The 26,291-nt window shown below is 35.9% G+C and overlaps 1 protein-coding gene and 1 long non-coding RNA gene across 3 annotated transcripts; one reads left to right on the forward strand and one right to left on the reverse strand.

Annotated features, from left to right (window-relative positions):
* Positions 1-939: 939 nt before the first annotated feature.
* On the reverse strand, positions 940-2,194 carry LOC132548301 (uncharacterized). Of its 2 annotated transcripts, none has more exons than XR_009554148.1 (2): positions 1,780-2,194; positions 940-1,608 (listed from the first exon to the last, which is right to left on the reverse strand). It is a non-coding gene; the product is annotated as an uncharacterized LOC132548301 (long non-coding RNA). The 2 variants fall into 2 exon arrangements; XR_009554149.1 differs by having other exon boundaries at positions 1,766-2,194.
* Positions 2,195-2,360: 166 nt separating this feature from the next.
* On the forward strand, positions 2,361-25,888 carry LOC132548302 (RNA-binding protein 38-like). Its single transcript, XM_060212157.1, has 4 exons — positions 2,361-2,822; positions 4,363-4,486; positions 8,807-8,858; positions 21,376-25,888. Exons 1-4 carry the CDS (start codon positions 2,649-2,651, stop codon positions 21,686-21,688), a joined length of 663 nt encoding a protein of 220 aa, XP_060068140.1. The 5' UTR covers positions 2,361-2,648; the 3' UTR covers positions 21,689-25,888.
* Positions 25,889-26,291: the final 403 nt, after the last annotated feature.

Genomic DNA, 26,291 nt, shown 5'->3' on the forward strand with positions numbered 1-26,291 from the left:
ATGCGTTTTGGTGATTTTCACGTAATTCGAAAGCGTATCGTCTATTAATAGGAACCATAATTATTAGCTAAGTCCTGAATGGTCTAATTAGCAGACACTGGAAGTTCCTAAATGCGTCGCTGTTATTTGTGTACGCGCTTGTCTGCTAGTATTGTTTATGTTTGTTCCGTACTAACCTTGGCATTGGATCCTCGGCAACCTTGACCCCTGGCAATGATACATCTCCAGCGACCTTGTATTCACCTTCAGCTGATGTCGTCTCAAAATACATGATTCGCGTTGGGGTTGGTTTTTGTTAAAAGTGTTTTTATTTTTTTTTTTTTTCATATTACCACGATCTTGATTCTGCTATTCCATAATGAACATTCTTTGATACATTTGTAACTTCTAATTCATTTATTTTTCAATTCTAAAACACAGCACAAACGTCTTTTTTCTAAAGCAGTGTAAGCGGGAGATAGAGAAAGAGATTAATCTTAAGGAACAGATATTTGAGGATAGATAAAGAATTATCAGGAAAAATAATTTAAGATAAAGAAATAAAGAAAGGAAAGAAATACGGAGGAGAATGATTAAAGAACTGAGATAAAATGAAGAAATTGTTGAAAGGAGGAATGTAAGACTTTAAAGGAGAGAGTGAGGGAAAGAAAAGAGTAGTTAGTTGCTAGAGAAATAAGAAAAAACCACGCAGTGAGCATGTTACTACCACACCCTTCAAAGCCAGTGATGGTCAGTTTTGACCGCTGGTCATTCTAGCGTTCAACACACTCAAACACTCAAAACATCAATTTCAGGTCAGAACTACCACAGCAAACGATAAAACAGCAGGCACGGAAGGTGTTTCCATGGTAACCCATTCTGTTTGTTTACGGGGTAAGAGAGAAAAAACAAAAGAACACAACACACTCAAAAATGAAAAAAAAGATCAAAAGCAAAAACTGTAAGAAGTGTCAAATTTTATTTCATCAAAACCAAACTTTATTAATTAGCATCAATCAAAAACACAGAATTCCGGATTTCCATCCCGTGTTCGTATCAAAGATTAGGTCAGACATAGAGATGAGAACTGTTATGTTACTTTTTTGTTCTTAGATTCAAATTCCACGCTATAATTCAAAACTAAAGTTACTGTTTACTTGAAAATAACAAATTATTTTCCAGAAACAAACAATGTTAGGAATTTTGAAATTATGTTAGTATTAATGCGACTGTTCAACCACAGCAAACTAGTCGATAAAAATCACGGCAAACTAGTCGATAACAAATCACGCCACTCTTTGCCTACCTTATGTGATTTTAGCTTTTTGTATTATCCAAAAATCTCCCTGTTTGCTAAGTATACAGAAATACACAATCCTTTCACGTGCACACGAGATGTACTACAGTCCGTGCTGTGTTCGCGTAACAAGTGCATTTTATCGCCTCAGAGCGACAAGCAGACTCATTTTTCTGACGTTATAAGCTGGAAGAACAAAGTCATATCATCCAACGATATGGCCACTTAAAGGTCACTAAAAAGGGTTGGACTTTCGTCCTTTGTTGATCGTCCATACTCCCGAGTCGTTGTTACTACAACAAATTACACAATGCCCAGCCTCCCAACGGCGTCTGTAGACAAAGGAGTGGAAATACTAGCCAAAAAAAAACGTACCGCGCACCTATGCAAATATGTCCTATTGTGTTCGATTGAGATTAAGAAGTACTTTAACAATAAAAATCCGATTTATAGAACTTAGTGAACTGATCTTTCTATTGTTTATCTTACCAAATCTCACTTACAAAACAGGACTTACACCCGAAATCCACGTCTGGAGTTAATTCAGGGTAGGCGCTGATTAGAGATTACGATCAGTTTTAAATATTATAATCTAGAGTAGTAAGTTGACGTCCCATATTCCGTAGCAAGTTAAAACAGATGTCTCCCGTTACCCATGTGGCGTTCTGCCAGAACACGTTAAAAGTCACACAGGTGTAAACTACCTTGAGAAACCGGTACAAGTCTCGTATGAATAACTGCACAAAAATATGCTGATTTCGTGTAGTTACAGTTTTCATCTGATAAATCCTCTCCTCGTCAAAACAGTCCATATCATGGACATTTTTTGTGTGCGATAGAAAAAAAAATAAGTGTATGAAAAGTAAATCAACCTTGAATATCTGTTTTGATCAATTTAAACTACATCGTGGCGATATCCCTTCATAGCACAGAACGCTAGGCGGGTGAACTTGATATCTAACATGGGCGGGGTTTCAGGAAGGCGGAGTTAGGGGCGGAGTTTATGAATATTGCTCCACGTGCTTCATAAAATATGCGCAAGGGGTGTGGCCTATGTGATAATAACACAGCACCATGCTATTGGAACAGTTCACTGTTTAGTTGAGTGCCAAAAACATACCAACGGGGGATATACTGTGTATGTTCGGTCTACGGATAGCAAAGCTCCCCTTTTTCGTAGTCTTTAGTTATCATCTGTAATCAGTGCATAGGGCTGTGATATTATTGTTTCTACTCGTGTTATTTAAGAAGAGTATTTACACAACAAATACGTCACACAGCTACTCTTACGTTGTGCGGGATATTTTTATTTCTTTAGAGAAGTTTAATTTATATTTTCATCTACGATTTCATCTTATTTATCTTCTACACAATGGCAACCACTATTCAGCAGAAGGACACGACTTATACCAAGATCTTTGTCGGTGGACTGCCGTATCACACTACGGATACCTCACTGAGGGAATTCTTTGATAAGTTTGGTGACATTGAGGAGGCGGTGGTCATCACTGATCGACAGACGGGCAAAAGTCGTGGTTATGGATTCGTAAGTAACCATTTCATAATATCAAACAAATCTTAACTTGATTATGTAACAATATGCTAATCGAAAACTTTCGAAAGATTCAATAGTTTTGATAAATGTTTTGGTAACTCCATCCAATATTGAACGTACGTACCACTGTGATGTCGATCGTAAAACCACATTTATGAAACATTTCCATATTTTGACTAAGACATATGAAAAACAATATGTCTCTCATTTTGATAATCGCAGTTTCGAATCAATCTGTCTTTTTGCACAATGTGATGTAATAAAATCTTCCTCTCTAGAACGACCTCCCAAATAAAACAAGCTGGTAATAGCAGATTGCCCCTAGTAGATAACGGTGTTAATGCTTGCGACGTATAATATGTTATAACTATTATAAAAACAGGCATTGTCAAAAAAACGATTAAAAATCTTTACATACAAATTTATGTCAAATCACATCATAAACCCTTAAGTCAACTTTTGAAATCTTGCACTGGTTTCGTGTCGGTTTTATCTTCATATTATTAAGAATACTTGGGTACATTTGTGATATCGATCTGTAAAAGTACACACCTGATAGCCATAGTTGTCTATTTATATATGTATATATAGCACTTTCTACTCCGGATCACCGTCGACGGTGACTATTTCGTTTACCATTAACTCTTTACCCGTCATTGAACTCCTTTATACCTTTTCAATTAAAGTAATGTCGCTGGTGTATTTGGGCCCGAACACGACAGTTGTATAACGTAATATATTTAAATTGATGTGGCTCGGGTCGACCATGGCAAAAGTATTGCCTTACACTGCAGTTATCCTTTACTATCTATTACAGAAAATTTTGACTGAACATTTTTCTTTCTTTCATTTTAAAGTTGAAATTTAAATTACTTTGATAATTATACATAGTTAATGTCATTTAATATCTGACGAATATTATGAAGAGATCTTAACTATACTAGGTCAAAAAAAAAGATGTCCCTTATCAAATGACAATGTCTACACATTCCTGTGTTCATTTACACGTGTTTTACATGACAAATGTTGCATGTACTTGCGCTGCTCGGTCGTGTACATTCTATCGTGGAAGATGACAATCGTAACAGCTTTGTAGACACATAAATTATTCAGTTATCATGTGAAGTATTGATTAAAATCTAAAGTCGTTTCTCACTGTTTTATAGGCTTCAAATCACGTGCATTACCTTTTAATACACACAGGAGTCTGCTGCTATACAAAGCACGTGCTGAGTCTAATAATACACATGTATGACTATGGTATTTTGCATGTTAAACAGTTCATTTTCCATGTCCCTAGTTATGTTCAATTACATTCTTTACGTCTGGTTTACGGTCATTGTGTAAATAGTTTAAAAAAAACTCATTAAGTCAAAACAGATTAAGCATATATTGTTTGGTATAATGATTAACATCAAGTTATTTTTCTTTACCCCTTCTGTGGCCCCACTGAGGTAAATCGCGGACTGCATAACACGGTAAAGCACTGGTTATCGTATTGCGGTTTAACGGTCGTCCTTTCTTCTTGCAGGTAACAATGGCCAACAGAGAGGCCGCCGACAGGGCCTGTAAGGACCCCAACCCAATCATCGACGGAAGGAAAGCCAACGTTAATCTAGCTTATCTGGGTGCAAAACCACGCGGCATCCAAACAGGTAAGGGTTGGTCTTAGGACTGTTAACATTTACTTCTGTGAATAGTTACCTGGAAAGCAGATAAGATTACCTGTGTGAACAGGTACACGTAGCGTTAGCTCTGGGATAACCTGTTCTGTTTATTAACTTGTTAACTTGGTGCATCAGTAGAACACCTTCCACCACAATGTGGCGTTTTAATTAGAATAATGATAACATGCGCCATTTCTCGGCGACCAATAGACCACGTGGCTGTAATAACTTTTTGACTGTATGGTAAACATTGTGGAGTATTCTAGTCCTCGTGCATGTACACTATAAACATTCTCAACCTCGAATATGCAATTCGCACATAGAATATATAGACTGAATTTTCATGAATTCTCACGTGTCAAATCGTATGTATTTGAATAATTTTTGAAAACGCGTACAAAAGACCTTCAAAACGAACAAAGCGTTTGCCAATATAAGAATATGACCCACCCCCTTGGGCATCCGTTGTTGTTATTCTCTGAGAAAGGTACGGGCATTTAACTCTCCGGTAAACGAAATAAAGGACTTGAGGTTCAGGGTGGTATGAAAGGCAGCATTTTGTATGCGGTGTGGTTTTACACAACTGTAAAGAAATCAAACACTTAAATCTTACACTACTGTTATATTTAAAACCCAGTTACCTGTATACAGATAAACACGTGCTTACCAGCGGAGCCGATGACTACACAGTCAGTAATGTGAACAAACACAGAATAAAATTGCCTTACTGAAATTGAAATCAAATACTAAGATGATGATATTTAAAATCATAATTTTATACATTTCAATTTTTATTTTATTGTCCCTATCCTAAATAATGTAAATTTCATATTTTGACAATGAAATTTAACAAAATATCAGTGTATACGGTTATCTAGGAGTTTATACACGGGTTGTGTAACTTAAGATAACTGCTGAAGTCTTTTACCTGTATAACTGTAAATTCAATGCGTGTCTTTACCTGGATATGATATTTCATGTAGATAACCAGTGTTGAACAATTTTCATTCGTATTGTCGAATATTAAAAAAAAAAAGCTAGCAGGTGCATTAAATGTGTGCAAAATCTGTATCTTGTTGCGTAAATAGCCATTTATAGAAGGACTTATCGGGTCTACCATTATTACAGGTAGCAGGGATGACTCATAATATTTACTGGCATTAGAGTTACCTGTAATTGGTTAGGTATGACATGTTGCAGGTACGCGACAATAAACACTGATAAAAATGTTGAATGCGCTTAACATGTATCCTGTATGGATTTTTGGTGAATTAATTTTCTGTTGAGAGTAAGGATGTGATTGTGAACCAAAAACACACGTGTGTGCAACAGGCGTGTGTTTACATGAATAAGAAGTGCTGACGAATTAGAATTATAAACTATTTTCATCATCTCCCTGTAGATGAAATTTGTTCATTTCACACAAACATTTAAAATGATGCCGATCTTAACTTTCAAACGTGTGGCATATAAACACCACCTTCCCTAAAATTGAAAAAAAAATACTCATTTGAAAGTTTTTGTTATTAATCTTTGAAAAAAAAACTCTTAAGATAACGAATTCTTTGAATAAATTGTCGCCTCGTGGAATTTAACTTAGAAATAAATATAATAATGATTCTTGGAATTGATCATGCTGTAAGGAACCCTAAGATTATCAGTGCCATATGTTGTCTAGTTGGTGTAACCGGTGATCCGCTAAACAGACAGCACACGGGATTGGTATTTTAAAGTCGGTCCGCAAGTTTGGGAGATTACACGGTTCGGACGGGTAGTATGCCATATGTTGAATCTATGGCATTTTAAGGTCCTTTCTTTGTAGTTTCCTTTCTTCCATCAAATACAATAACACGTACGCCGAACTCTATGTCAAAGGTCAAAGGTCGTCATTAGTTATTTGAAATGGCACTGAAAATGTATATAAGACTGCTTTGATAAAGATTCTAACACTGTCTGAAATATGAGCTTTACGTGTGAACGTTGGGGTCGTATTTCAAGTTGCCTCTGAGTGAGAAAATGCAATTCAGAGGTCCTAAGTTTTATACAACTGTAGTCAACACACGAAAACATGGCAAACGTTCATGGCCAAACTCGGCTTCCAGCGAATTTCTGACATATTTGAACAAAAGTGTGTTTGGAGTTGTGTAGCAAGATTATTAGAGTATCACTATCGCGCTCTCACAGAGCGCGCGTGCCACTCGCTTACTACAGCACGCGCTCTCGTGTGATATTCGGAGTATGGCCTTGTTACTGCAAGGAATAACGACAACACTCCCCAACATAAATACAATTGTTAATTGTAACAATACCCGGATATTGATAATAACAATACCCGGATGTTTTATAGGATCCATTGACCCACCGCAGACATCATAATACCGAGTTTGGTTGTGGTGAACTTCTGTTGAAACGTAATCCAGGTCTAGGTACAACAAGCACATGGTGGTTCGTCTCCTATACACAAAACAACACCATTCCGTATTCGTGTTTATAAAAGTCTTCATTTTCCTCCTTTGTGAATAATAATATTAGCAGTATCATCTGCCTTAAACGCCATACACAAGAGAGATAATCATTTGTCAGAGGGATCACAACATCTATTAATCTATTAAATATTTGTGATGACATTGAAGACATCGTTGTGGCAATCAGAGAAGCGAGATTGTCAACAGTTTTATAACTCGTGAAAGCCACTGTAATCATTCCTATTATTTGACCACACTACCGGTTTTAATTTTACTTTTACGTCATGTGACATCACTCGCTTAATGTCAATCAAACAACACGTTCTAGTGTTAGCGCTTAAGGTTATGACGTTAATCAGTTTCTTTTGAGTAGCCAGTCATCCGTGAAATTGTATAGTCCAAATAAAGGTAATTTTCATATGGCAAGTCCTTACATGTACACTAATCTGCTCACAGGAATTAAAACTGTCCGTATTTTTTTTAATCCAAATTTAAGACAGCATGATATGAAATATAATCCAAATTAATATATAGGTCACGTGGTAAGCATTCAACATTCAATAGCTACATAAATGACAATGGGGTGTAAGATTGTGAATACAGGTCTTTAGAAAATCAGACGGGATTTGTCCGGATATATCGAGATTTGTGTTAATTCCCACGTTAATCTGTAATCAGAAAATAACAGGGTTAAAAGTTCAACAAAAAATCCAATTAAGATATATTTTCGAAATCATCTTAATTAAGAGTGACTACATTGATCTGAATTCTATTTGTGGATTTATGTATTTTAATGGTAATTTCAATATGAAAGAGAACTTAATATACACAGCCATGTTACTTTTAAACTGGATGTTCAACTGATAATATATAGCTACCCTGTAAAGATTGCATTGACTTCGGTACAAATGCTTTCATTTGTGATGGCGTGGTTTAAAAAGAAACACAGTTTTTCATATTTTCAGCTGTGAAACCCTCCAACCCAACGTGCTGCTATTAACCCGCGAACACATAAAATGATGACACTTGAATATTTCCTATAACCGAGAAACCAGTTGGGTCCTCTCATTCATGGTCAACTTCAATTTATTACGGAATGGCTCGATTAGTTTCCAGTAAACGTAGAACGTGGCATCCTTAGCAACGCAATCAAAATGGCAGCTAGGGTAACCAAGTATCAGTGATTTCCTAACGTCCGAGTATATTGATTTAATTTTAAAAAAAAAAAATTCTTCACTATGAATAGTAAATGGCACTTTTTGGAATTGAAAATTACTGAAATCTTAAGCATCTGTACCAAAAACCTCACATGAATGAACATCTTTTGCAAAATACTGGTTGTAAGTTACTCAACCTAGATCAGTAACGGCGCTATGATGGTTCAGTATAGGTTAGATTTGCCGAACTTATGTCAGTCTAGGTGAAGGTTAGATTTGCCGATTACATGTCAGTCTAGGTGAAGGCTCGATTTGCCGAAAATAGGTCTGTAACGATACTATGGTATAGCGAAGGAAGATCAATCACAATATTGTATTGGACGAATGTTGATCAACTAACATGTTTAACCTATCGACAATGATTACGATTTAAAAACCTTGAATGTTTCATAATTGTGGAGTCCAAGTACGCCTGTCCTCTCTCTGCTAAGTGTCTTTTCTTCCACCGAGGTCGAAAAAAAAACTCATGTACTTAAGTAGCAATGTAGACGTCATCATTTGAACTTGTGTAATCCGGAACAAAAGATTTCGTTCCTGACATGCTAATTCGATATTCTATCAGAATATTAAAAATGTTGGTCTTATACTTACAAAGTCTTTGAAATGTTTTTATTCTTTATTGGCAGGAATCCCCTTAGCCATCAAAGGGGTACCAGGAATTCTACCAAGTCAATACGGGTAAGTTTGAATTTTCTGCTGAAAGTTTCCTAACACATTAAAACCACGAAACAGAAAATACCTAGTCAAAAATGATTATAATCTAGATAAGGGACGGGAGGGACAACACAGGATTAGGGGTCAGGAGGGATATGTAGGGAGTTTAGCACTAGTCTATAGGTATATCGTGTACTCAGAAACATTTACGTTACTGTCAAAAAGTGAAATCCGCTTAATATTCAGACATGCATATATCATCCATTTTAATTTCAATCACTTTTTTTTAATTTATTGACCAAACCATTTATTTGAATTATGATCTATAACTTCTAGCAGGGAATTGTTGAACTGCAAATCTTGACCTACAGTTGTATAAAGTGGGACCGTGTTTTGTGAATTGGGCCTTTGAAATACGGTTTAAAATAGCGATTTATCACTAATTCTGATGTATTTAGAAGTGAAAATTGACCGGGGATTGATCAAGTATGTCTTTTATCAATTTATAGAGGCTAGGATAAACTCCACTGAGTTGTCACGTGACAGTGATACCGCTACAACCGGAAGTGCAGTCATTAACATCCGGAATAGGGCTCGGTACCCTTTTCCGGACAAAAATGTTCGACCTGCCACAGGGCTCGCCCCAAACAACACATAAAACGGTGATTCTGATTGGCTGTTTGACTGTGACGTTTGATGTGTATTTTTGGTCATTTCTTTTTTCAAACTTTCGTTCCTTTTGCTTGTACAGAGTGTGGTATCCTATGTAATACTCTACTTTGTCCTTTTGGTAATTGAACTTTGAAATTTTGAAGTTGTTATCATAAATGTTGGGTGTTTTTGTAGGCCATGGAATGATTTGCTGTATTTAAAATTACTGTGATTTATTTTGGCATTTTTCTCTCGAAACAATTCACAGTGCAGTTTTCTATTGACAAATTTCTGTTTATTATCATACCCCCTGTGTGGTCTTTGTTTCTTTTAAATAACCCTTTCACCCCTAGAAAACTCTTTCGAATAGTCTAAACAATGGATGGTTGATTTCTTTTGTGAGATTTAGGGGTGATTGGGTTGAAACCATACATAGAGTGGCGTGTTGATGCTGCACACGTTGTGGAGACAAGTTGGGGTGTTTTACTACTAAAACGTCCATTACGTTATTTACTAACACCGTCCGGACTTCTGGTCACTGGTTACGACCCCTGCATTAGACACTGTAGTCAAGCGTTCTAAAATCTCTTCACCGGTTCCTTGATTTAGACACACGTAGACCCATCACCAACTCATGCATATCATGTTTATATTTAAATCATTACCAGTTTACTTAAGGGTTTAATTATATATTTCTGTTAATTGCAAATGAGTTTCAAAACCCTCCGGATATTTTTCACCGGTAAGTCCGTACGTTAGACAGCATTTTTTTGGTGAAGAGCAGATGTTCTAAATCTGTCATTGATAATACGGAATTTATTTTTAGTCATTGTTGCTTTTGACGTGCCTGTTGTAAACTGTTTCATTTTCCCAATAGGTCTCGAGTTAACACATAGTTAGTGCCCAGTTGGTTTAAATATGACGAAGTTTAACTCAATGAAACTAGCGAAGTATAAGTGACTGTATTCCACATGCTGACAGCACACGATAAGGGGTCCAGATCTCGCACGCATCACGAGGTATATGCCAGATAGGTTATGATGGGTCCGCATGCTGGGATCAACTTTACAACAAATTTCAAAGACATGTATATTTTTCTAAAAATATTCAAAACCAAACCAAATGTTGGGACCTAGCAGGGGTCGAGGTATGTTTAATGTTACAAAGCTGTGTAGCTGTGTGGCACGTGCCAGACAGGGGTCGGAGTCTCGTGCCCCAGGCACGTGACACCATAGGGAGGGGTAATTTACTCTGGAGGTTTCACTTTTAGCTCTCCGGTGGATCGCACGCGCGAGTTAGTTCAAGATATACAATAGTTTTGTCTGTTTCAATCACTCAGGAAACACCCGGGGCCTCAGTACACAAAATAAAGAATGATGTAGACAACGTGTTTCATTTAAGTGGTGGTTCGAAAATACGACAAGTCTTGAGCAATGCCCCAAAATGGCGGTGTCGTAAATGTAATATCTTTTGTTATCTTGGTGGTTTTATACACGAAGGGTGTGGTGTGGAGATTAGAAACAGATCTTGAGGGAAAGAGGGGCTAGAGGAGGGGGAGAGATGTTCTTATTCAGTATTATAACGCTAGAATGTGTTTGGTGATAAGCCAGTGTAATAAGTGCAGTGCAGCACATGTAAACATGGGATGTAAATACACTCCACTATAGGTGTTGTACAACATACCGCTAGGTGGCGCTATTCGTCATTAGATCTGGGAATTAAAAACAACTTCAGCACATCGCGAGATCTCGTTACTCTGGATACATATCGGCTGTGATGTACATCAAAAATCTTACACTTGTGAATGGTGTTTCAGTATAGAGCTGCATATATTTTGAAGTGATATGATAAGGTTTTGTTATTGAAATCCAGAACATAAAACCCTTGATAAGAAAATATTCATTTACCATCAGGAACAAGTCAATGAGGAATTTTTAAAATCAAATTTTACCTCATCACGTAATTTTAAAACAGATATCACGTGTTAGATCGTTATTAGATGTACACGCCAACGTGAATTACATTTAAATGGAATGAGTATGCCTATAAACTCCGAGACGAGAGATGCTGTCTAAAATTAAACTTAAAGCCCCATTTTAACAGCATATGGGAAACATTTATTACAGTTTCACTAGATTCAAAAGAACTTTTAAAACATATTTAAAGTCAGACCCAAAAGTTTTAAACAATGGATGGAATATAGAAAGAGACAGAAGGCTATCTTTACAAAGTGCTCCTTATATATTTGGTTGATTGTTCTAGATTTAGAACCGTTTGATTATGTAACAAATGCGTTGAAAGTTAAAAACACGTTTGATTACAACCTGACTGTAAGAAAAATGGAATTTATGTTATTAATGGGATATGAAAAGTGATATCTCGAAATTTTGCAAAACAAGAGTTAAATCTTGCTATATACAAAACATATGTAGATACACTTTGGGGATTTTAAAGTAGAAAACCAGACTTATTAGAAACGATAAAAGAAACTGGTGTTACCTAAATCTTTGAAATCGTCTCTCGTATGATACGAAGTAACGTATTATCTGTAGTTCATAAAATACCAAAAATATCCCAGCCAATTCTCACAGTCTGTAGTAACAGATGGCTCAGGATAGCGAAGCATTTTACATGTGAACTGCATACTCGACGTTCAAAGGCGGGTACTGAATGGTTCCTAGAGCACGTGTAAATATTTGCAGACATGGGCTTGCGTGAGCTTCCTGTTGGGTTTCTAAACTGACCATGTGTTAAAAGAAAGTCTACATGTTTACATACAAACTTACACATAATATCTAATAAAGATAAGGAGAGCTTTTGCCCATGGATCAAGCTAGGTTCCCTGGCCGATCAAAAAGATCCGGATTTATTTCAACTCCGGAGTTTAGCTTTCACCAAAATTCACAGAGTCTATCGGTTATCAATAAGTTTTAAAAAAAAGCGAATACCTTACAAACATAAAACAAAAAAAATCTACATCATCAAAGTTTGTTTATAAAACATGCAAACTTAACTATTTATTGTTATCAACAAGAATGCCGAGCGAGCAAACAGATTTAAACAATTTAATCGACACTTGATCGAGAAAAAGTGTTTGAACTCAATATCCTCCACTAGTTTGATTCCGTTTCATTTAGTCCGACACGTGACGAAGTACCACCCTGACCCCATCTAATAGATATATTCTAATTAGGCCAATCTCAACTTCTGTAAACTCTGTTAATTAATGGGTTTACGTGAGAGCTCGTATACCAGTGGGCACCTGTCTCTGGTGAAGATTTCGTGTTTATCCGACGTGTGGTGGAAAGGTCTCCACTAAATCAATCATATCATTCTTCTTTCAGCTATTCAAATATCATTTAAATCCAATTTCGGATTTCCTTTTAGCAAAAAAAATTTAATGAATGCATAAATATCTCCTTAGTCGAGACTTAGATAATATAACGTCATATTTCAGAACTGTTGACTGGAAATAATACTAATAATAAATAATGCAAAAAAATAACAAACAAACAATCAACATTGTTAGGATAACGGAAATTGCCAGGCTTTTCATTTTCATATGTATGGCTCTTGCTTGTACCATGTAAACATAGACTGGGTTTTCCTTTGAAATGCTAATGTTGCGCCGTGTTATACAGGAGTAAGTAAGTGTCTGCCGACAACCTATTCCACATCGACTGTCGTTTATACGATATGAAAACACCTACGAACAAATTAATACTATCATGTTATCAAAGATCAGACAATGACTTCTAGATATGTTTCTATAGAAACCTCCTGGGGTTTGTAACCGGATGTGGATTGTTACTCTCAAACCGGATGTGGTAGATTATCTAATATTAACATTTTGGTCATATTTGCTTTAACACTATGGTTACGTAACTACCAATTTCTGTATTGGTCCTAAATAAGGAGAAATCTTGACCTCGTCCTTCATACATTCATGGCCTTTGTTATGCATGCTACAGCTTAAAGTCGTCTCCCTTTAAAGAAAATAGCTGAATATTTAAATTAGAAAAAAAAAAAAAAATAGAGCGCGGGTCTTTTAATTGAAAATATGAGTTCTGTTGATGAAAATACACGAAACTACGCCAATATCTAAAACGATCACAATTCTGATCGTATTTTAATATATGTATACATGAGAAACGATTACTGAGGGGATTAACTATGTTAAGAGTAACTCTGTCAACACATAGGCCGATATTTTCAACTGTCTATTCTTCACGGAATTAAATGTCACTTTTACATTAAGTTTCCAGATGTATGTGAACCTCCAAGAAGGATGGTGTATTCACCGCGTTGATTATATGTACACAAACACGGTCTATTTCACAATACGTCAGACGGAACAATAATGTTATAAAATTGTTATGATACCACCCGGCTAGAGATTTCCAACAGTCCGAGAAGCTTTCGATGTCGCGGTAATTTCATTTGCCCACCGTGAACAAAGCCCACTAAACCAAGAACAGCGAAATAGAGAAAAAGAATCTTCAATGCGTTTACGAACATGTACATGTAGACGCCATGACTAGTGTAAAACCTGCCAATTTACAACCTTCGCAACACTCATTGCTAACGTTGATGAATTATTGTTCTTAATATACCCATGTGGGCGAGCCACCAACATCACGTTGTTTATGATGTAAATTACTCCAGAAGAGTACTAACAAGGGAGATAATCACTAAGGGCATCTTTGTCCAATTTCTGGTATTCATTAGCGCGCGTTTGTGGTCACTTCACATGTCAGCGTATGTATGGCTGAAATGGACGTAAGGCACATCTAATTAGCCTTTTCCTGACTCCCAGAGGAGTGAAATGTATCTGTCGATGCTCACTCACCTCTGGGACGAGCGAGACTGCCCCGTTACCTCCAGCAGAATAAGATATGAACTTTGACATACTCTATTGACATGTGTAGTAACATAGTTGACCTACCCCCTGGTCGGAACATTAAGAGAACACTTACTCAATGACTATGAAAATTCCAGGATTAGTTACAAATGTCCCGTATCTCGCAGCGGTGTCTGACAAATCCAATGGTACAGATAGTAAGAAATGATTTTATTAACACGATGCTAGTTTATGACTTAGTAGCGCCTAGATATAGGACCAGCATCCCTCCCCTTCCTTCTCTCCCTTCTCCAGAACTTATAATGATACACCAAATTAGACACACCCCACGGAGAAAATACTGGGAGCCAACTGTTAGGTTCCGGTCCGCTACCGCGTTCGACATAGATTTATTAGAGCGTTAAACAGTTCACTTTCTCTGCTCTGCATTCTATGTATTTATGCTCCGTTGTTATTATTAGCAGCAGATTTATAGAAAAAGGTCGTTCTTGGGCATTAAAACACTGAAGTGAATTATTTAAACCTTTTATCATTACAACATGCCTCGTCCACACATTTCGGCTAAGTTATGAGTTTTTGGTTGGGCACAGATGTATTCAATATAATAAAGAAGTTCTCGCCGGGGTTCCGGAATACATTTTTATTCTCTACTCAGTTAAGAAAAGAACCGATTACAGCACAATTCCGGATTTGTTCATAGGATAACACGCCCAAATATATAAGTGATTAAAACTGTTGTGAACAAATGATTGCTTGGCTTACAAACTGTCGGATTGTTGCTAAATCTAGAATAAACTGTTTTCTTTTCACTTTTTAGATTGCTTTGAGATTTTAGTACCAGGAACTTTACCATGGAAACATGTAAATGTTGATTGTCAGACGTCGCGCTTTATCTCGCGATAAAATGAGAGATTTTCGCCGCTTTACTTGACAATGATAACAGACATGCCATGGTCAGATACTGAAAGGGGTCTTAATCAGTTTACTTAGAAATCCACCATCTGTGATATCAACATCTTTTATATCTAAAATGAGACAGTTTTGTATATATTGAAATTTGAAATCCCTATACATTGGAGAATAATCTCTAACCCCAAGTCTGGTCTGTTGGGGGATAGGTACCGTCCCTTAAGTGCCTTGATAGTATCAACAGGCATTCCAAACCTTCAGCCGATGTAGATCATGTTTGTTTTATTTTTAGTCCTACCTAAAGACACGCATCATTTGATAAATCTTTTTTTAAGATACGCTCTGAACAGCCAAAGTTAGTGAAAGTTTCAACTTTAGGTACAGTCACTGGATGTATTAAAAGATGAAAAATTTAACATCTTTGAAATTAGTTTAAAACACAATGCTTATATCTCCGGATTGAAAGGTCTGCTGTTACACATCAACGGATAATTTAATTCATTTTTCAAAACGAAATTTTAATCTTTCATTGACGTAAATCTTGTTTTAGAATACAATGGTATTATTCATGAGATTATGACCTACTACCAGTCAAGTGCAGCCGACGCCTAACACGATAAAACAAAGCCTTGTGCTTGTGTCTATTTCATCGCGTTTTCCTGTGGCAAATGAAAATCGTGTGAATGGTATCACGGGAAAGGATTTTACATGTTCAAGTTGAACATTGATTGGTGTTAGAATAATTCCTTGTCGTAAGCACTGGCCAAAATAATTAAATAATACGATCATTTTTACGTCAGCCAATACAATTAGGTCTCGCTTGGAAACAACATGTTCTGTTCCTTTAGGTTTTGGCTTGGTAAGAAGACAAAGAGCCAATTTAGAGATAGAAGATGAGAATAATTGAGCTTTGAAAACTTTCACACGTGCACGTGTTCCATGTACGAAAAAGGTGTATATCCGAATAAAATACATGATATCAAACAAACACGTGATTTGAAATAAAACTTTAAAGAAAAAATCTCTTAATCAAAAATGAAATCTTCCACGCAATCAGCTCCCGACGTATCTCGCAAGATCAAGAAGTCTTAAAAATACGCACAAAAATGCAAATTAGCGTTTTAGATTTAATTTGTGATAAATGAGTTAGTTTAAAACGTCTGCCGTAACCTGTCTAGTGGGATGTAGGTGGGTATTGAAGGGGATACGATCCCAATACGTTACCGCTGTATAATAAGAAACTTGTAGATGGATTTAGCAAGACTTTATAGTAATAGATATAGTTTCACAACACACAGTAGGGTCTGAGAGCACGAGCTCAAGACCTCCTTCCACGCCAGGAATATGCTTCGTAATCTAAAGTAATGTTAGGTTTGTATATACCTCATTACAACATTTGTGCCGGTTATTCATATATTGCTTTTAAATTAAATTTTTAAATTTTAAAGCCCTTACGAGGCAGACAGTAATGCCGCTAAAAACATTCTCACTGTTTGAAAAAAACGATAGACTTTGCTGTTTTTATTTAACTTTTCCCTGTGACCCTGGTGAACCAATTAAGGACATACGAGTTCAGTTTTAAGTAAATATAGAAGACGAACCTTGTTGTTTACTTTTGGTCCGATTTTAGAAGTAAAAACCGGTCGCGTTGTGCGCCTATCTTGCTATCAATCCCTTAAAAGCTTTAAGTTAAAAATAACAAATTATCTTTCGTTTTATCCCATATTTTTTTCTTGATTCATATTATCGAAGTTTTTTTTCTGTGATATTATCCCACCGCCGCCACCCTTTTACACGGGAAGCTTTTTCACTAACACCTTTAACGTACTCGCCTTCGGGTTTTTATAGACTTACAAGTGATAAATTGAAAATATCTTTCAGATAGTAAAAAGATAAGACTAATTTATCACACTTGTAGAAATCATGGATACAGTGTTATCGTAATCTTTATTGTGCAACGAGACACATGGAACAGCCTATGTGCCTGTAGTGCAAGTCTGCTGTTCCATCGTAAATCACACTAGAGTCGTTACAAGATCTCATGCTTTCACCAGTCTTTCGACGTGCTATATTCTATATTAATGTAGTTCATGAATGAATGAATGTTCAGAGACCGCCAATTAGTACTAAAGCTGAACGACACTTTAAAAAGACTATTTCTCTGTCAATTCAGACGTCTATAGACAGCAAAAATCAATTGCGCACTTATATTCGTTAGCCCAGCCGTCCAGTCATCTAACTATGCCAAATACAAGTTTTTTCCCGTCGGCTGAGTTTACCATTCATTCACAGGAGACGCTGGCTGAAACAATATGTTTATACTTGTGAGAGAAAACAATGGAATAGAGAGACGTGTTATCGTCATCGCGCTCACTTTACCCATGTTAGCTTGAAAGTGGAACGATGCCAATTATCTGGTACGGATTTAAGGAAGACTAATTAATGCTGAATACTTTGAGAGTGTGTTATTCATCCATAACGTGTTTACATATCTTCGTGTTTCATTTTTTTCTTAAAATTATTTTTCTTGAACACGAACTTTTTTGAGAAGTAGGTTTTTTTTGCATTGTAAGATTGAAGTACTGCGTTTTGACTCCGCACTGAACCTTTCACTAACAATGATCGACCTAAGTGCTAATTATTCCATTATACAGAATAAACAACAAACGCTTGTCGACCATTCTCTTGTACAATATAGTCCGGTAGGTTTGCCAACATAAACGAACGCGGTACCATAGTATTGACCGTTACACTAACGGGAACTGTGTCTATCTTCATACCTGTAGGATGACATGCTTAGTAGAGCAAGCAACGGGTAGTGTTGTTATCATTTGCTATTGTTTTTTATGAAGCAAAGAAGTTCATTAATTGTGTGAAAAGAAAAAGAAATCGATTATTAAACGGGCAATCGAGTTCCTTATGATCTGTCTTGGTAATAATTAGTAAAGTCTGTCTGGGGCGCGGTGTAGACGTTTCTTGTCGGATAAATGGTAAACGAGCAGTTAATGTGATCGAATGTGAAGAAGGCAAAGATAAAAAAAAATCGTGTCGATGATTCATTGTCTGATTTTCCAAAAGCATGAATGTTTGAAAATGAGCCCCTCGTTATTGTGTACTCGTCAACACACCGGCCCAACGTTTTTACCGTGTGATCCCACACTAACAGACAGAACCGGATTAGGTCCCGTCAAGCCATGAATCCGGATTTGATAGATTGGAAAATATTGATCAGAAATTCCTTTGCAAACATGCAAGATCCACCGGCGAAAATATCAATAAGCTCGTGATGTAACACGGCAATATGACTGATCTGAGAAACAGAATCAGGTTCAATCGAACCTGCTTATCAAACATCACGTCTTATTTACCTGACCGATCGCTTTGATATCGATTTGACCAATCAAACGTGACGTTGTTTCATTATTTGACCAATCAAACGTGACTTTGTTTTACAAATACGTTGATACGTTAAAGCAGGATGGAAGTAGAATTTGTTATGATGTGACGTGTGTGGCTTAACTTGCCATGAATTATTTGTAGTCTGTCGTACATCGAATTACCATATCACCAAGCGTCATGAAAAACGTTTTGAGCAATATTTATTTGTCCATAGTGAAAGAAGGTTGTGTCACACGAAACGATATATTAATTCGTTATATAAACTGATATTCATGCTGCCGTACAAAAGAACTTTGCTGTTGTAGTGTGTCCAATTTCACAACGTTAAAATAGACTTTCCAAAAACTAAATTTACATCAACTAAAAACGTTGAAGCATTCTAACTGATATCTAATGGGCCCAGTTCATTGGTGTTGACCGGTTCAGCTTGTGGCCGTAGTTGACGTATTGTTCAAGAACATTTTCTTCAACACCGAACTCATTGGTCATCTCACCTATTGTTGCGTGACAGTATTGACACGATAACTTTGTAATCCATACTCTACGTGTGGTTATGACCAACGGTCAAGAAATACTGACCAGGGGTCATTTGGTATTCAACATGCCCTTCTCAGTACAATCTGAGTTTATTTTACAATTTAATTCAAATTCTGTGATCTTGCCATAAAGTTCAATACTAAAACGTTGTGATAGTCTTTTTAAATATTTGCTTTATAATCGGTAAAATATTTTAAGTAGGTGATTTTAGGTATGACACACTAAAATTGTTACGCCTTGAAACTTTAGAAAAGATTAAATGTCCTTTATGTAAGGGTTTCTAGTATTAGGTGATTTTAGACATATGTTGTGTCTGGAGTTTCAATAAGTACACAACTCTACTTACGTTTTTGTTGTATTCGAGTATATATAGAAAAGAAATGCCTTTAACAGGGCTGGATAGAACAACTATTTTCGAATAAATGTCTTCACTAGATGTAAATTTATTACTGAAAACAGAGGACACGTGATATAATACTGATGTATGCGTGGTTCTCAGTTAGTGTTTAGATTTCCGAGTTTAAATCTTGGAGTCGGTAAATGATTTGTGTACTTTAATTTAGCACTGGTTAATTACGAATAAAGCTATCTCAGCACAGCCATCACATAAAAATCACATTTTTTAAAGCTTGCGTTAAAGGTGCATGTTTTGATGGCCGAGGACACCGTCATACGAGGAGTTTAATTACAGAAAATAAATCATGGCTCATTTTGAGGCAAAAAGTAAAGAAATTGATTTACGAAGGGTGGCACTTAGAGAAAGAAGGGGGTTATCATATATAGTATCATATAATCGTAGGGCGATGTCGAACTTAAACCCGCTAATAACGATGTCCTATTTACTTGTGTGGGTTGTGTAACACGTGTCGAACTATTCAAGGTCAGCATAATGCTTGTTACAAGTCTGAGTTATTCAAATGCTTTGTTTGCCATTTTTTCGCATTTGAATACTTTCTGCGCTTTTCCTCACTTCGATAGTTGGCATTCAGTGCATGTATTCACAGATAAAATACGGCCTATTGATTCCAACTTTGTCACTTTTGATGTGGACATGTTATCGTTTTCAATACAAAAGCCATTCAGCTGTTCGTTAAGTGAAGTTCTGGCATATTTCGAGGATTCCTTTTAGCTACTAATTCGTGTACTTCCGGTTTTGTTGTGTCACATGTTTGTTTGGGCTGATTACATCCATTTGATCGGCAAAATGCACATTTCTCTCTCGTCTATGGACAACAAGGAGTTACCTTCCTTTCTATGGTCATCGGTCATTCTTTGGTCATTTCATTTAACAGTGGTCATTGATTTTGTTTTTATTTTTGGGGAGGGGCGTGGGGACGGGAAAGTGTTTTGATTTTGCCATGTCTGTCCTTTTCTATCATAGCTACTTTTGATAGTTTAATGTCAACAGGGATTCTACAAATACGACAAGGTTTAAGAGTCTCCACACTTTGTAGGGTACCGCTCTGTTACGTTCTCTTTATCGTAATAATAACGCCAACATATATTTTGCTTTAGTCACATGGTGTGATATATCATGTCCCAAATGTCAAGCTTGATTAAATTTTTGAATTGCTTCGTAGTTCCCTATTTCCTACTTAGGGCTTTATTTAGCTAAGTAAAGGGAGATCATTCCCCACGCTGTGTGTGGAGAGTTTCCGACCCCTATTAATATATAGTCTGTCCATCCATATATAAACACTGAATTTTAATCCTCACGTTTAAGTGTGTATGTTTGACGGAATAGCCTAGTATCGCACGCATATATCACAGATTTGATTGGTTTTCTTTACTGTTCTAAATATGTGTTCCTTTTACCTCCCCGGTATAAGGTTCATGCTAAATGTTGAAGATTGAATGAAATAATTGTAAACTCACTTAATATCATTAACTTTGACTTGGAAACTTTTTATGCATCATACAAAAGTTTAATCCTGTTCTGTTTTCAACATCTCTAAAATGTGAATTGATACTGTACTGATACTTCATACATGGTAAAATGTTGAAATGTGTCTGATTAACTTATATATGTAAGCTATGAGTTGTGTTACATGTCTATTGAAAAAAACTCCTACGGTATCTGTTAAAGTTTCACTCTTTTTAACCCTCGTAAAATTTAAATGCTGTCTGGTATATTTTTCTGATTAGACGCCATTCTTATTTTAGTTAACCCTTTGTACATTTCAGAATACCACAGTATGTGTACCCGTCAACAGCATACCTCTCTGCCGCCGCAGCCACGTCGCCGAGTCTCCTTGCGTCGATGCAACACAGCAGTTTGAGCCCGACAGCGGCCACAACCGCCACTGGGCAATTCATTGACTATAGTGCCTATGCTTCACAATTCGCCAATGGCGCGTACGAGCTCCCCTACACCGCCTCGACGAATGGGTTTGTGACGCCCGCCGCGGCATACACCTATGCCGTGCCGCCGACCATCGCCGCAGGTGGTCATGCTATCCACTACCAGCCACAACAGATTCAAGAAAGGATGCAATAATGAGAGCTCATTCAAAGATATATAGAACAATACTTTTATTTACTGCTAGGGACAAGAATGACCAAGGAACTTTTATCCTTCTCGGTGATAAAATAAGGAAAGAGAGAGAGATTTTCATTCAAGTACTTGGATTCGAACTTTGAACGTGTATTTTGTACACGATCGATGTTACATTGCATTCACATTTCTACAAAGACTGTCGAAATTTGCTGCGCCATGAATGGATTATTTCATTTTGATAAATGTGAGTGCGCATGCCCATTTTAAATGTTGATCTCTATGCAAAGTAACATTGTATATGACTAAACTGCAACGTTAAGTCGTTTGTAAATGTATGTATATGACTGAAGCATTGAAATATCCCAATGTGAGTTATATATTGTGTGAATGGAGAGACTGTGCGAGACGAAATGTGGTAAATGGAAGATGGAAGAAAAGACGTAAATATGGTTACAACATCAGTTTTTGTACATTCGTATGCATATGAATATTATTTCTAATTATCATTAATATTATTATTATTATCATTATTGTCAAATATTTGTTCATACGTTTAGCTTTAATAAGCTACTTTATGTTGTCGATGTTACTATAATGTTCAAATTTTCATGTTTCATATAATATATTTGTTACCATGGCTACAACGTCCAGCTGCTCAGCCTTGCCGGTTTTCAAGGTCATATAAATTTTCATTTTTATCAATGAATCACATGAAATGTGATTTATTCTTGACAAAGGCATATAAAGAAAAAAAGTCTGATGCATATTCATAATAAGTAAAATAAATCGGATACATTATTCATAAGTATAATCCATATTCATGATGATAATGAATATTTAATGAGTCTTCATGAATATGCAACAGTACAAATCTTGTAAGGGATTACTGGGTAGTTTTAGACAAAATATATTATAAACTTTTAGAGACAAAAAAAAATCAACGGTTTCTCACGTCATCGTAGCTGTAGGTATGACGTCACCATAATACATTGTATATATATATATTTCATGTATCATTCATAAACTTATAACTGATAGCATATTTAGTGTATTCATCAATATTCATAATATGTAATTGTATTAGTCATTAATTAAATCTATTGTAAATTAGAGTAGTATATCAGATTACAGAAAAAATGATAATCCAGTCAAATGATCTGTTCAACATCTTAACCTAAGATTAATAATTGAGACGATTATGTGTAACGTCTTCATCATAAAACGACAAGATTATAAACATAGATGGGTTTAAAAGATCTGTCCGATGTTTAAAAACATAAAAAAAATCAGTTAAGGCGAAATGTTTAACGTCTTAACACTTGAAGATCAATTGAGACGAGTTCAGAGTCTTAAACATTAAACGGCCAATCCATAAATAAAAGATGATCTTTTGAAGATATATGTCCGATGTTATAACATAAGAAATTAAGTTTAGATGCCATTTCAATGTCTTGACACGTGAAGATAAATTAAGACTAGTTTAATGTCTTAACTATAAAAACGACCAGATTGTAAACACAATACGGTCTTTTAAGAGATCTGTTCAATGAATTAAACATCAGAAATTCAGTTAAGATGATATGTGTTATGTCTAAATATAAGACAATTATGTTCAACATCTAAGACTTTGCGAGACGATGTTTTCAATATCATTAACATAGGATCAGTTCAATGAGTTTAATATACCCGAAAAATCCTAGTTATCGCGAGACGTTCAGTTAATTAGCTTAGACATGAGACCATCAATTTAAGAAACCTACTGGATGCTTCCTATTTGGGCAATGTATTCTGGAATCCTGATATATACTGTTGTATTTTTAGTAGAACAGTAGCAGCCTTAGTAAGTGCTATATTGATATTATAAGTTTAGAAGCTGAATACAGTCATTGAAAAAATTCAAATGTCGAAAATTCATCACCATTGTAATAAAACATAGTGCATTTTATCCTATTGAAACAATGGTGACAAATCTAGTCTTTGTCTCATAAGCAAAACCGTTTGTTTTCAAACGCTCCATCCGAGTGTGTTTTACATACGAGAACTACTGAATCTTCATATCTAGGAATACTAATTTAATGAGACCGTAGACTGTTATAATTTGAACGAGCCAGCCTACAAAGTGTCGTAGTGCCTTGGGCTAATTAATTAGCTGAGAATGAACTGTTATATCTGATGGGTCCCGGAAGGAGATGGTACATTATGTTAATCAAAAGCTTTTTATACTTATTTATTTTTATTTTATAACTAAAATAACACGGAAGACTATGTCTCATCATGACGTCATTTAGTTTGACAAAAAAAAGCCCCATATTTATTATGTATATACACACTACAGAGCGAATGGTGAATAGCGAAGCGTGATTGGTTCGTTCAAATTTTTGGAATTTGTGACGTTGTAAGCTTGTGTAATGGTTATGTGATGTGATAATAAGCAACGCTGAGGTGATAAGCATGAGTGATACTGAGAAGTTTAAATGAGATGATGCAGAAATTGAAATGCATTGATTGGTTGTACAGATGTCACGTGATTGTGATAAAGTTATATTTTTATTTCTATTTATTAAGCCTTTTTTGAATCTCAGTTAAGATGAAGGATTGTGAGTTGTAGGGGGTTTCATCGCTAGCTTAATACAATCAACATTGTCTCAAACCCTGATCAGTTCCTCGTCCGAACCTCACATTCACAATACCGCTTGATAAGAGATGTGTTCCCTCCGAGAACAAAGATCCATCAAATCAAATGCATATATCAGCTCATCTATTTATTATCAAGACCGGAAGTGACGTGTTTCTCATACCGATGGTAAACCCACAATGCACTTTTAAGATCCTGCAATAACGCCTGGTCCTGTTGAAAGTAAATATGTAAATCGTGTCCTGAGTAACTCGAATTCATTGAAGCTTGGAAATCAATGATGTGTTAGGAATCTAGAAATCTCCGATTGTTTATTGGCGCAGTGCATTGTGGTCCATCTTCTGTCGAGCTCTCCCTGTAACATGTGCCCACTGCATTCCACAATGTGCCACTATTAAAAGCTCAGGGGTAACTGTTCCATTGACAATGTGTCAGGTACGATGACGTCACGTCATTCACAAGCATATTCATCTTTCTTTAAAAAAACCAAAGATAAAAAATATGTTACTTTTGTGAAAGAGGTTATTTTTAGACATGTTTAGTAACATTGATACAATATCATTGTAAAGATTGTGTAATTCGAAGTTTTTCTTTTCCAAGCAACGGTTCATTTTCTTTAGAATAGACAGGACTTTTACTGGTAAAGGCACACAATTCAACGTCATGTTACGGGCATTGCTTCACCACAGAAGAGAAACACCTCAATTCCTTTCTGAATGGAATCATTCGATTTCGTAGCGCAAATTCGCATATACGACATTTACCGAAAGCTATTCGACATTTTTCGTAGAATACGATTTTTGCCGAATGCTTTAATTTAACATGACTCCACCAAGATACATTTGTTGGTCTACACTATTTATTGTAGCCTCTGCTTTGAGAAGCCATCACATGTATGTAAAAAGCAGGGGCAGAATATTTGTTATTATATTATTTATTACCAAGCTATCGTTATTGTATATAGCGAATTAATATGCAAATCTGATCACGTGACTAATTTACATATTTTGTTTAACTATTGATCGATGTACTTCGGTAATGTTTTAATGAAGTATTTCACTGTTATTTGTAGGAAGAAATTCAAGTAGAATTCTAACGGCATCGAGTAGTTTATTGTAGTTTTTTACATTCATTATTGTCCTCTGTATAAATTAGATAAGTAGCGTTATTATCAAAATAGCCGCTGTAACAATGTCCAAAATGTTTTAGTTAAGTCACGTGATCAGATGTGCAGATATATCATATATATGTAAATTTTGTTAATCCATAGATGCATCATTGATTAAGATTGTATGTAAATTAAAATTAAAATTTAAATGTGAATGGCTAACTTATAAAAAAACAGAACTAATTACATTGCGAATCATTTGACGATCAAATCTCGTCATGCCACGTAAATTCTCGCTTAGTTATCAACATTACTTAAAGTATTTAGTGAAATCAGTACTATACTTGAGCCGGGCGAAAGACCCGTATGTAAGCATAATTTACTGTTAACGATCAGACCATTTATTATGTTTAAATTTACCTATGTTAAAATCATGGAAATAAAAATGTAAAATGTATGAATTGTTGTTTGTTTTATATATATATGTCAATGATACCGTAACCTCGAATTTGACCTTTCACAGTGTTAATACGAAAGGGGATGGAAATCGTGTTTCTGAGTGAACAATTGTCCTTATGACCTTTATGACCTTTTGACGTAACAGCGTCATTACTATGTTTGAATTTTAAATCACGTGTTTGTAGACAGTTTCCTGGCGTGACCTATGCTCCCTAAGATCATTAATAAGTTCCGGGTCACAGTGATCTATTTGATTAAAGGGAATCCTATCAATTTAAGGGAGAGAGACAGAGTTATCGGTCAATGTTTAGTGGAAAATGCACAGAACGTCAAATATTTCTACCATAGAACAGAGAGAATACCCTGTTGATTGTTATATAAAATTGTTTATTGACTAACGT

This window comes from Ylistrum balloti, unplaced genomic scaffold (genome assembly GCF_031769215.1).
Source record: "Ylistrum balloti isolate Yb309-2 unplaced genomic scaffold, AGI_CSIRO_Ybal_v1 Utg370008, whole genome shotgun sequence".
NCBI classification, from domain to species: Eukaryota; Metazoa; Mollusca; class Bivalvia; order Pectinida; family Pectinidae; genus Ylistrum; species Ylistrum balloti.

Excerpts from the sequence above, each read along its gene's own strand:
- LOC132548302 (XM_060212157.1), top strand. The coding sequence starts at position 2,649 with ATGGCAACCACTATTCAGCAGAAGGACACGACTTATACCAAGATCTTT. Across the intron at positions 2,823-4,362 it reads AAAGTCGTGGTTATGGATTC|GTAACAATGGCCAACAGAGA; the intron begins GTAAGTAACCAT and ends TTCTTCTTGCAG. Across the intron at positions 4,487-8,806 it reads ACCACGCGGCATCCAAACAG|GAATCCCCTTAGCCATCAAA; the intron begins GTAAGGGTTGGT and ends CTTTATTGGCAG.